This window comes from Aplysia californica, unplaced genomic scaffold, assembly GCF_000002075.1.
Source record: "Aplysia californica isolate F4 #8 unplaced genomic scaffold, AplCal3.0 scaffold00286, whole genome shotgun sequence".
Lineage (NCBI taxonomy): Eukaryota > Metazoa > Mollusca > Gastropoda > Aplysiida > Aplysiidae > Aplysia > Aplysia californica.
Genome location: NW_004797556.1, coordinates 577,821 through 590,667, shown reverse-complemented (window position 1 = coordinate 590,667; position 12,847 = coordinate 577,821). Strand labels below are relative to the sequence as shown.

Sequence of the window (12,847 nt, the reverse complement as noted above, 5' to 3'; positions counted from 1 at the left end):
ATTTACTTAAAACTGAATGAAAATCGTCATCAGCAATAAACCTCTAGTCAACAGTTCAGTTGACAAAAATCTGACCTGCACCGCCGGTCTTCCCCACTTTACAAACCGCTCCTGGTTAGGAGTGTCCCGTGTATTCATATGCCTTTATGCAGTTGCGCGCGCCGTAAAACAGTTACCAGAAAAAAAAGAAGTGTATGTCATTTCTTCATCTACTCACACAAGGCTCTGTCAACAGTGCCCATGGACAACAACAGTTCCACTGCCTCAGTCTCGTTAGTCCAAGCGAAGGGGTACATGAGAGTGAGCCCGACTCCACTTGTCACGGTATACTGGGTACAGGATTCATCCAGGCTGGATGTGGCTGTTTCCATTATCTCTAGAGGCTGAGGCTGTGGGGCTGAAGAAGACAGTTTGATACAATGCAGTCTGCAAGTTGACATGCTGGGCTATACTGTAGTCTGGGTTTAGCGCCTTCATAAACGATGTGAAGTCGTATGAGATAAGGGGACTCTAAATCGTCCTTCTCAGTTAGATCCCAGCCAAGTTGTGTACCACTTTTGTTTGTTTGTTGTTTGTTGTTGCTTGGTTGTTTGTTTTTGTTGTTGTTGTTGTTGTTGTTGTTGTTGTTGTTGTTGTTGTTGTTATTGTTGCTGATAGAGGTGGTGGGGGTGGTGGTGGTGGTTGGGGTGGCGGTAGGTTGTGGTGCTGGCGTTGTTGTTTTGGAAGGGAGTTGGGAAGCAGATCTTGACCAAAAATCTGGAACGCAAGATAACCACTTGCGAGGTGAGTTATCTGAGGAAAGCCCTCAACTAAACCATATGGGACATGATCAAAAACACCAGGTTCAGAGCAATGGTGGGAACAACACTTGCTATCCACTACATTCAGAGGCAAACGATTAGGTGGGTTGGACATCAGGCACGAGGGTGTGAAGACCCACAACATCCCACCTATCCAGGCCATACAGCTTGCCAGAGACCGAAAGCTCTTTCTCCCCTCGACGCCGTAGATGGTACAGGAGGAAGGGCAAAGTAAAGTAATTACGTCGGAGAGCGGTAGGCATCTTTCTTTTTAAAAATTGTGTTTAATGCTGTTTCTGTATAATCAGTGCCGCTTTGGCAGTTGAGCTAGAAAAGGAAACGATGAGATACTTTATAAATAAGTAATTCGTTAACGGATTATATCTCTATGTAAATCACTAAAGACCAAAATCCTGAACATGGACAGAAAATATAGAATGAAGAAGAACTAGGTAGAGAAACACCAACACTACCACCAGATTGCAATGAAAGTGAAACTGAACTACTTTGGTACATATCAAACACGATAAATTACTCGATATACATAATGATCTGGGAGGGGGAGGAGGGGGAGGAGGGGGGATGTATAGACCAATAGCAGCTTTGAACAACTGTCTTCCGTTATTAAATGTAAATTATTTTAACAAAAAGAATAGTTACAACGTTTATTTTTGTAATCCTGACACTTGATAATGCTAATTTAGGTAACCAGTATAACAAAAACGTGTATTTTCCTGCACTCTAAATCTGATAAAGTGATCTAGAAACACAACAATAAGGAATCTATCTATCTATCTATCTAGCTATGTATCTATGTATCTATGTATCTATGTATGTATGTATGTATGTATGTATGTATGTATGTATGTATGTATGTATGTATGTATGTATGTATCTATCTATCTATCTATCTATCTATCTATCTATCTATCTATCTATCTATCTATCTATCTATCTATATATCTATCTATCTATCTATCTGTCTGTCTATCTATCTATCTATCTATCTATCTATCTATCTATCTATCTATCTATCTATCTATCTATCTATCTATCTGTCTGTCTGTCTGTCTGTCTCTCTGTCTGTTTCTCTGTCTGTCTGTCTATGTTCGTCTGTAATTGTTAGTCAATCTATGTTTTGGTTAAATAATAACCCCTGAAGCAAGCAACCTTCCTCCCACGTGAACATGCCGCCACTGTGGGAGATACGTACCCTGAACGATGCGCCCAGTCAAGGAATGAGTGCACAGAGTGGCCTGCAAGGAGGTCGTGTTCGATCCTGGCACCCACGTAAGCCAGATGGTGTTACCCACAGGTAAGGAACTGAAGACAGACAATATTGCGTAGAGAAAACGATGTATACGAATAAATTAGAGCTGCTGAAAAAATATTATGCACCCAGAGAGACCAAGAACAGCTACATCAGCATCACAATTAACAACGACAGTGGCCGGGGGGGGGGGGGGGGGGGATCAGAGTGGCTATTATTACATCTGTTTTTCTTTCCTACGCCAGCTGGATGGTCTTTTTGATGTCTGGCTTTATAGTTTTGCTGATTTCTGGTTCGTTTGTCTTTCTCATACATGGTTCAATAATTTAATTGTCTTCATGGCTGCTGATTTAACGCCAAACTGCACACAGAATGGATCATTCCGAACAATGAATGCCCCCTCCCTCTCTTCACACACAATCATAGACCACATGAACGGTTGAACAACACTTTCCTTCTCAGAAGGGATAGAATTGGGTGAGCTTCACCGAGCACCAATGATTATCTCTCAGTATGAAACTCAAACGCAGATTATAGAAGTATAAAAAAAAATTACAATTTGGGGAGGATTTTTTATAAAAACAATATTCTATCAGACCAAAATTCCCTTCCTATTTTTCCTAGATTCGTTAACCTGCATGTTGTTAATGTTGGACTCTTTTGGGAAGATAGATAGTTGTTGTTACATTTGGCTTTTAATATAATATCCACAAAATAGTGTATGCAATTTTCAGCCTGGAAATGTTTGGGTTGTTGAGAGGACTGAAAATGAAAAATTTCCAGGAAAAATTCGAACTCCCGACGCCCATGTTTCTACAAATTTCGTAAACAGCCAGTTTCATTTGGTTTGTCTTACCCAAACATTGCATTTGTCTCGCATGTGATCGTGAACTCCTTTGTATTACCAACAGGGACACCAGGCAACAGGCCACACAGGGACAGGTTCAATGAGTCTACATTATTATCGGAAATGAGTACAGACATGTCGACCATGGACGACACTGCAAAGAAAGAAAAGAACAAGATAAGATCAGATATTGGTTTTAATCAATGCCTTTTGTGTGTGACCCGATGTTGCAGGAATAATAATTGTAATTATTTACATACACAAGTCCTTAAAAGAACAAGATTACGTCTTAGCTAATATATCATTCTCTCTTGCAATATTAGCATTATAACCACCTAGTCATGAAAGAATCCATTCTATCATAATAATTCATGAACAGGTAGTTATCCTTACGAGATGTGTGATGTAAATTGCTAAATTACTGAAGATTCGTAATAAGGTTTCTGCTTTGAGCCCCCCCCCCTCTCTCTCTCTCTCTCTCTCTCTCTCTCTCTCTCTCTCTCTCTCTCTCTCTCTCTCTCTCTCTCTCTCTCTCCCCCCTTCTCTCTCTCCATTGATCTTTCTTTGTCCTTCTTTTTGTACGTCTCTCTGTTTTCCTATTTGGATGGAGCACATGTACCGGAGCAATCTCTCATGAATTACTCACCATTTGATTCCAAACCTATTCCCAGCCTTACAGAGGTCACCTCCCATGTTGTCGCTGCGTCGATAGATACCGAGACGTATCCATCAAAAACAGAAGGTGCGCATTTATTTGGTAATGTGGTGAGGTCTGTTGTTGTTAATGGTTCTGAAAACACGTAGCAATACAGGACTTGAGTGCTTAGAGAAATACTTACACATAGACGTACACACCCACACATAGACACCCATACACATTCACACACACACACACACACACACACACACACACACACACACACACACACACACACACACACACACACACACACTCACACACACTCTCACACAGAAATACGATCAAAAACGCATAAGTGCATGAATACATCCGCGCGCAAACACACACACACACACACACACACTCACACACACACACACACACACACACACACACACACACACACACACATACACACTCACACAACCGTACTGGTTAAGAAACACATAACATACAACTTCACTTACAACGATATAAAAGTATGTCCTTCAAAGAAAATTTAGTGAACATTTAATTCAAGTTAATTGTTTTTTTTGAAATGGTTGTTGTTGTTTTTTTTTTTTCTTGTTTTATTTTTTTTTGGGGGGGGGGTGTTGGTAAGTGTTATTTTCTTCAAGTCTGGTCGTAGCTTTTAAATAATGCAAGTTTTAACAGAAAGGCAGTATATTATTATTATTATTATTATTATTATTATTATTATTATTAGAAGAAGAGAAGACAATGCAGATCGTCAGATTGTAAGACGCGAAGCAAATCATCCCAGGATGAAAACCACAGCGGAGCGATTAGTGCTTCAGTCGACTCTCCTTTCACCCTGTCTCAGCAAGAGATGGAACAGCAAACGGAACCAGGGTTACGGAAACCCAGAATACTGTGGCCTGCTGCTAACGAGAAGGCAAAATACAAGACGTTAGAAGAAGAAGTCCAGAAGAGATTGAAAGAAGTCAAAAAGAGTTCTAACAGAGGGGATGCTAAAGAAATATTGAGTGCGTTTGCGACCATTATCTATGACTCGGCAATAAAAGAGTTTGGTATTTGTGAAGGAAGGAAAAAGACGGAGAAGAAAAGTGGATTGAGTAGAAGGCAGAGAGTACTTGCACAGCTAAGAAAACAGAAACGAGACTTGCAAACGCAGAAAAAGTACGCACCACCAGAAGAGATAGAAGGCCTAAGAATCTTGTTTGAAGATCTTAAGAAAAAAAGCAGAGACCTACAGAGGCACGAAAGAAGGTGTACCAGGAGAAAAGAGAGAAAAAGGGAACGTGAACAATTTCTGAAGAATCCTTATGAAGCAGCCAAAAAACTGTTCACAGAGGCACGGAGTGGTAAATTGGAATGTACGAAAGAGGAACTCGATGCTTATGTTAAGCAGACGTACAGCGATTCAAGAAGAGAAGAACCGCTTCCTTATATGAGAGGCCTGAAGCGTCCAGCTGCCCCCGTCGTCAAATATTACCTGGGACCAATTAGAGAGAAAGAAGTAGATGAGTTCGTAAAAAAAGCAAGAGCAAAAAGTGCACCTGGAGGAGATGGCGTGTCTTATAAGGTGTTCAAGTATTGCGACACGCTGAGACACACCCTCTTTGAGATGCTAAGAGGCCTTTGGAAAGACAAAGAAATCGTCAAAGATTGGTGCAGAGCGGAGGGCGTGTATCTATCCAAAGAACAGAATGCAAAGGAGATAGGACAGTTCAGAACTATTTCAATCATCAACGTGACGTGCAAGATCTTTATGGGAATACTTGCAAAGAGGACTGTAGCATATTTGCAAAGTAACGGCTATGTGGATGAAACGGTACAGAAAGCCGGGGTACCAGGGATCCCAGGCTGCATCGAGCATGCTTTCACCATTTGGGACACAATCCAAGAGGCCAAGAAAAACAAGGAAAGTTTAAACGTAGTGTGGTTGGATCTGGCGAATGCCTACGGGTCTGTTCCCCATAAATTGCTGATGAAGGCAATGGATTATTTCTACGTCCCACAAGAGGTGCAAAACATTATGAGAGAATACTATAGTAACTTCCAGACGCGATTCTCAACCGCAAATTTCACAACGGAATGGCACCGACTAGAGATTGGGATTGCAGCTGGCTGCTCTATATCGGTCATCTGGTTCATCCTGGTAATGGAGATGCTACTGAGATCTGCAGATTGCTGTGAAGAAGAAGCAAAGGTGAGATCACCAAAGAAAGCCTTTATGGATGATGTGACCCTACTGACAAGAGATGGAGACACAATGCAAAGTGTGTTGAATCGGCTCGATAAGCTTATCACCTGGGCCAGGATGAAGTTTAAAACTAAAAAGTCTAGAAGCCTGACTATTAACAAAGGAAAACAGAAGCAACTGAAGTTCACAATTGCAGGGGAGCAAATGCCCACAGTAAAAGAACAACCCGTGAAAAGTTTGGGTCGTTGGTACTCAGGAACTCTGTCTGATAGGAGTCAAGGCGTGGAAATCATGAAGCAGGCTGAAAATGGGCTGAAAGCAATTGACCAGACAAAGCTTCCAGGAAAGCACAAGATATGGTGTCTACAGTTTGCCCTCTACCCTCGATTGGCGTGGCCACTGACAATGTATGAAGTTGCTTTGTCAAGAGTTGAGATGATCGAAAGAAAGTGTAACAGCTACATCAGGAAGTGGCTGGGGCTAACCCTTACCATTAACACGTCATCCCTGTACAGACATAGAGGTGCGCTTCAACTACCTCCCACGTCAATCGTGGAGATCTACAAAGCAGGCAAGATTAGAACCGTTTTGATGTTGAGAGAATCAAGGGATAAGGAGATCAGTGGAAAACCTCCAGATGTCAAAACAGCCAGAAAGTGGAAGGCAGAAGTTGCAGCTAACGAGATCATCTCTGCATTGGAGCATGGGGACATTGTCGGTCCAGCGCAACCTGACAGATTAGGGCTAGGTAATGGCGACTTTAGACCTTTCAGGAAAATGTCTCAGCGAGACAGAAGAAAAGCTGCAACAAGACATATGCAAAAGATGGAGGCAGAGAGGCGAGAAATTCATCTCATCCAGTGTAGCCAGCAAGGACAAATGACCAGATGGGAAGAGCATGTAGTGGAAAGAAAAGTCGGGTGGAGTGACATCTGGAAGTGGAATACATCAAGGCTGAGCTTTCTTCTCCGGTCTACTTATGATGTTCTGCCTTCACCGGTGAACCTTGTCAGATGGAAGGTACAGGAGGACAACAAGTGTAGATGCGGTAAGCTAGGAACCATGAAGCATATTTTGTCAAACTGCAACCTAGCTCTTAACAGATACACCTGGAGGCACAACGAGGTGTTGAAAGTGCTCACGAAAATGGCGACACAACAGGTGGAAGAAGGAAAATATGCCCCCAAGATACAGAAGCATGGACCCACCAAGATTGCGTTCGTTCCGCAAGGAAGCAAGGTTGCCAAAAGAAAGAAAGCGAACGAAGCCATGAAAGACCAGAGCGGAGGCACATGGGAAGTAGCTGCTGACTTAAAAGGCTTTGAGAGATTCTTCCCCATTCCAACTACGAAAAAGCCAGATATTGTGGTATGGGAGGAAAAAGACAAAGAGGTACACTTGGTAGAGCTCACGGTGCCCCACGAGGACAATATCTATGCCGCTCATGAGCGGAAAGAAAACCGTTACGAGGCACTCGTCCTACAATGTGAGGAGGCAGGATGGAAGGCAACCCATTTTCCGGTAGAGGTAGGATGCAGAGGTTTTGTAGCAACAAGCGCCCGTAAGTGGATGAGAGTGGCAGGACTTACTGCAAAGAAAAGCAACGAACTCACAAACTCCCTTCAGGAGACAGCAGAGAAAGCCAGTCATTGGATCTGGTTGAAGCGAGAGGACTCAAGCTGGAATGAATCCTAAAGTTGGCAGCAGAGGAAAACAGTCGAACTAACATGGAGACCTCACATCGGTGAGGGGGCTCGGTGCGTCAGAAAAGCTGTAGAGAGGAAGAGCCCGAAACAGCGACGCATTCTCTCCTGATGATCTCCATGCTAGAGTCCGGGATACGGAGCGTTCGATGGTGAGCACTGCATACGGCTGTTTAGACTACGTTATTATTATTAATATTATTATTATTATTATTATTATTATTATTATTTTATTATATTATTATAAAATTATAACATAATATAATACACCTATTACATATTACATATACCAGGTGGCCAGAAGAAAATGGTCGCTCAAAAGAGCACCAACAAAAACCATTATGAATAAAGGGAAAAAACACTGAAATTTGCAGAAACGCGGAACATCCCTCCAGATGTACTATGTATTACTAGCAATATGACATGACTGTCACAAACAAAGTTACTAGATAACTTCTAGGCACCCAAAAATTTAAAGTAAACCACACGCTGAGTGAAATTGAAGCCAGAGATGTTCTGGGCTTGGTGATTTACACGTTGACCCAGCTTGTCGGAAATCTCTCTTGCGATTTTTTCTTCAGACATTTCCTGTGTCTCTGACATAAAATACGTATATCAGTGGTAGTAAAGTTGGAGCTTAAGAGATAAACGAACAGTTACCTAACGCTTTAGTCCATGCCGTCAAACTACACAGCTTGGCTGTTCTGTATCCAGGGGCTGACAGAGTTATCACCACTGATGATGCTTTTACCGCAGGACTGCAATATGGTAAAGAAGGAAGAAATGGCGTTCTCATAGCGTTCATGTTCTGCTCGCTACGTTTTGGTAACACATACAAATACACACTGACACATACACACATACACACATACACAATGAGAACTACACACACAAACACACAACCGTACAGTGTTAAAAGAAGTGTTAACCGCTTAGCCTACATATTACAATTAACCATATTCTTGAAAAATAGGAACCCATCCCATGCACAGAGTACTAAATTATACACGTTTCAAATCCAGATTTTATCTCATTGCTGGCAATTGTACTTTTAAAGAATAATAATAATGTGTGTTTGTTCGTCTTTCGTTATCTATATATACTTAAATTTTCGTCTATTAGGTAGGAAGTGTGTTTGGTTTTCTTTAAAAAAAAGCGACGGGACACAAGAATTATATACATACTTTTACATAACATTATATACATATAATATCAATCTATATATATAGTATATATATATATATTTTTAAAAAATAAATAAATATAAATATATACTCTGGTGTTCTGCCCCATTTTTGTGTGGTGTGGTAAAAGAAATCAAACACACTTCCGACTTTAAGAATTAAACGAAAGTAGCCTTCATTTTTCCCAAGAGCATGAAGGGGGACTACCACTATTGCCACAAAGAACTAGTATTAGCGAATTCGAAGAGGAAACATCTTTGGTTTATGCTTTAACAGACGTTATCTTATTATCAAGTTGGTTCGCAGTTAACAGCTAACAGATTGGACAAATACTTTCTTATTATAACTAGCTTCCCATGTGCCTTTAGCATAACAATCTAGAGCGATTTCTGAGGCTGAGGAAAATTAGTAAAGTTGGTAATATGCTTTTAAACCAGGTGGTTTAAGCGTATACTTTGCTAATTTTGAGGCGCTGATTATGAATATGACATTAACATTTAAATCCAAACTCAAAGTTAGAATTTATTTTGGCTCCGGCGGGGCCTATGGCTCATGACTCACAACCCGGCCCGGCTAAAATGCAGCAAGCGGCTTTCCAAACGACACGTCTTTTGTCGGGGCGTGTCGTGTCGTATCGTGTCTGTTGACTCAGCTAAACGGGTTTTTCACTGATTTCTTAGGAAATCCATTTCAACTACCGACTTTCCGAGAGACGGACGGAATCGGGTCGCTTGGTGTCCGTCGCAGTGGACATAGGCCCTTACTCGGCTTCATTACTCCTCTATGTGTGAACACCGCATCAGACAAATTCACAGAATAATATTTCTCTAGGCAGCACGTAGAAAAAACAAACACATTTTCAGCTAAGTCCCCATTTTTGTAGCTTGACGGACAAGTTCGCATTAGTCCTACCCCTAAAAGTTCCAAAGATGGGGCCATATTGCTAGCTACAGTAGTCCCTAAGGCCAACAGATAGTTTTTCTCAAGTTTCCTTTGCCTGTTCAGATCATGGTTAAGATTAGGAAAGAGCAGAAAGCTTTTCGTATTGAACATTTCTTCACCACCCACTCCTTTCTTAAGTTATGCAAAAGATGTGGAAATAATGTTAAAGTGTCCTGAATGGCCTCTTTAGATGTTAAGGGTGAAAATGGTCCATCTGTAAAGACATGTAGAGAATCAGAACAAAATGACCACTTCAGGTCAAACACACACTGTTCGCATCCTTTTAAAAGTCTCCAGTGTGCAACATTCAGTAGATGACCCCATGAGATGTCTGTCCATAGACAATGTCTGCACCTTGGACTTTCCTACGTCTCAAAGGTCCTGTTCCGGAAGCTGACATGGATCAGAGGATAGCAATGTGTTCATGATTCCTCCGTCGTATTGAAAAGCGTGAACATTTCCTCTATGACATTTGGTTCCTTGGCAAAGCTCATATTCACTTTTCAGGATCCGTTAACTCCACAAATGCTGTTTATTTGGTCAACCTCACACTACCCTCTATTGTCTCTAGAAATAACTCCATACTTAAGTGTACAATGTGTTTGTCTTTGAGGACTCTTGGTTGGGTGGTAGTTTGGCCACTACTGAATGTTACGAACGACGCGTTAAGATGTTTCGATTACAAAGAAAGACTGGTTCTCGGAATTTGAGAATTTTACAAATATTTTTTAAAACTTTGTAAGAGAAAAGAAATATTGTTTAGATGTTACAAGGATAGAAATAATTTATAAAAGAAAAGGAAGGGGAAAAAACAAATCAATCATTTCAGATTTTCCTTACAAGATTATTTTAATCGGTACATTTTGCGTTTATAGGTGGTTTTTATAAAAGCCATTTCCGTTTTTGACAGCAAGTTTTTAATATGAATTTTATGTCAAACAAATTCCTTTCAGATTAATTACATCTGTTCCTAATCACAACAATCTAGTCAAAAGTTTGTGTGAGCTGTTCAAAAAAAAAGTTGCTTAGTTTTCTTTTTTAATCACCCTGTATTTTATGGATTCTGTACGTTCTCATTCTTTCTTTATCTGTAGAATCGTAATCTAAGTGTTTACATTATTTCTCTGAACTTGAATTTTACTATGCTGAACTTACTGTTTTTGTTGTTTTTGTTGTTTTTGTTGTTGTTCTCGTTGTCGTTCCTTTGCCGGCTGAAGATTCAATCTAGTAGCGGTCGTTGGGACTTAGTTGCACGCGTTATTACATCGTATATTTCAGCGTTTCTTTTAGAATACTGTATCCTGTTCATCCCTGGATTGGCGAAGGGACGCAGAGTCAAGCACCCACCCAGGAAGATCGAACTTTTGTCGGCGAGGGCAAGCACAATTCGTCAATGTGTAGATGCCCAGATTTACCCCCCCCCCAAAAAAAAAGAAACACAGTCCGTCCAACAGACAGACATATAGACATGCAGACAAGCAAACAAACAAATAAACAGACTGATGACTAACCAGCTGACATTAGTATTGTCACTGAATTGAAGGGTCACCTGGCCACAACGTTGAACATTCCCCGCCAAGTCTGTTACACTCACAGATACTGAAACATTGGCTGCGGAGAAGAAGAATCGAGGTAAAAGTAAAGTGCAACCCGCCAATCAGATCTGTCTGGTTTAATGGTAATTTATTAAAGATGAATCCAGGCCCGAAAGGGTGTAAAACCTCTTCCATTTATTAGTTTTGAGATCGCCGACATCTGTGATATAATGGTTGAGCTCTTTGCTCTTATCTTGAACTCAGAAGATGTGAGTTCGAGTCCCATATGGGGGAGTCCTGTCATAGAGTACCCCTGTCTGTCTGTTGGTAGATCGTAACTCATTCACAAATCAGTCCTATTCAATTACGATTTAAAATGCGTCGGTAGCAGAGTAGAACATATATAAGTATAATAATGTCAGCCACCTGGAACATGTTGTACTTTCTGTTTCATTCCTGTCCAATTTAATGTTTGTCTAATGTTTCATTTTTTTCTCTACTGATCATTATAAGGCCATGGTGTATTTCTCTTTACCAGCAGCAAATAAAACTCACTTTAGTCTTCATCGAATTGTACAAAAATCAATATAGGTAGGCAAATAGTTATCTTACAATGATTTTCGCTAAAAAGAATCCTTCGTTTGAAGAACTGAAATGTTAAGATCATACATCATTTAATGAAAGACATCTACAATTCCTGAATATTATACTACCATCTTCACTTGGGGATACGAGGAAAGGAGTGTGTTATCGATTAGAGGTTTGCCCATTCAACGTTGAAGTCATTGAAAGAATGACATGTTGGAAATACACTGACCTACAAAACCAACATTGTTATTAATTTGTTTGGATTTAGGATAGAGTAAAAAGCTTCAGTTGTGATTTTATTTGAGTGTGTTTTAATACAAAAATCGCCATTAAGCAAGCATCTGATTCCCGTGCAGGCAAACCTTTCAGTTGATAAATTATGTTCCAAAAGAAGACGCCATATTACATTGATTGGAAGATGCGACATAATAATTATTATTACAATGTAAAGTAGTCATCCGCACGGGAGCAAATTCACGATGTGCCTTCACCAGCTTCTGAGACGCAAAATTATATGTATACATCGTAACAGGTTAAGAGATTTTCTCCAGCTCCTCCGTTGTTCTCTCTCTCTCTCTCTCTCTCTCTCTCTCTCTCTCTCTCTCTCTCTCTCTCTCTCTTTCTCCCTCTCCATTTTCCTCTCTTCTTCTTTTTTGCTCTCCCTCCCTATGTGGTGCGCTTTCGCGCGCCTGTGTATATATGTGGCGCTCTTTTTTCACTTTCATGCTACTGCCCTCCCTCCATCCCGAGACGACCAGCACATAATAGGGTAATTGTTTTGACAAACACATGTAAATATTATGCATGTTATGAAATAAGACAGTAAACGATTGCAAGTGGTCAATTCACCAACAGCTTTAAGCATCATGCAGAGGCATGATCGTACAAAGTGGATCGTACTTTTTGTTGTTGCTCCGCTGTCTCTCTGTGTACCTGTTTTGCTCCCCCCCCCCCACACCTTCAAGCTGCTATAATCTCACACTATGGAAAGTGATGACGTCTATTTACAGGTCAGTCCTAAACGAAACGTGTCGTTGAGAGAGGTTGGTCTTTGCCGAAAGTTGTGTCAATACGTTCTGCGTAATGTACTAAGGCCAGCCGATTGTGAAAGTATGGGTAGGTGTTTGACGAA

At 40.8% G+C, this 12,847-nt stretch overlaps 1 protein-coding gene across 1 annotated transcript in view; it reads right to left on the bottom strand.

Moving 5' to 3' along the window:
- Positions 1–209: 209 nt before the first annotated feature.
- Positions 210–12,847, bottom strand: part of LOC118477907 — a 21,695-nt gene continuing 9,057 nt past the window's right edge. Inside the window, exons 6-11 of the mRNA XM_035970564.1 lie at positions 11,104–11,203; positions 8,127–8,224; positions 3,564–3,707; positions 2,927–3,071; positions 2,014–2,123; positions 210–397 (exon numbers count right to left, since the gene is read on the bottom strand). Of these exons, the coding sequence (XP_035826457.1) occupies positions 210–397; positions 2,014–2,123; positions 2,927–3,071; positions 3,564–3,707; positions 8,127–8,224; positions 11,104–11,203 (785 nt within the window). The remainder of the gene's footprint in view (positions 398–2,013; positions 2,124–2,926; positions 3,072–3,563; positions 3,708–8,126; positions 8,225–11,103; positions 11,204–12,847) is intronic.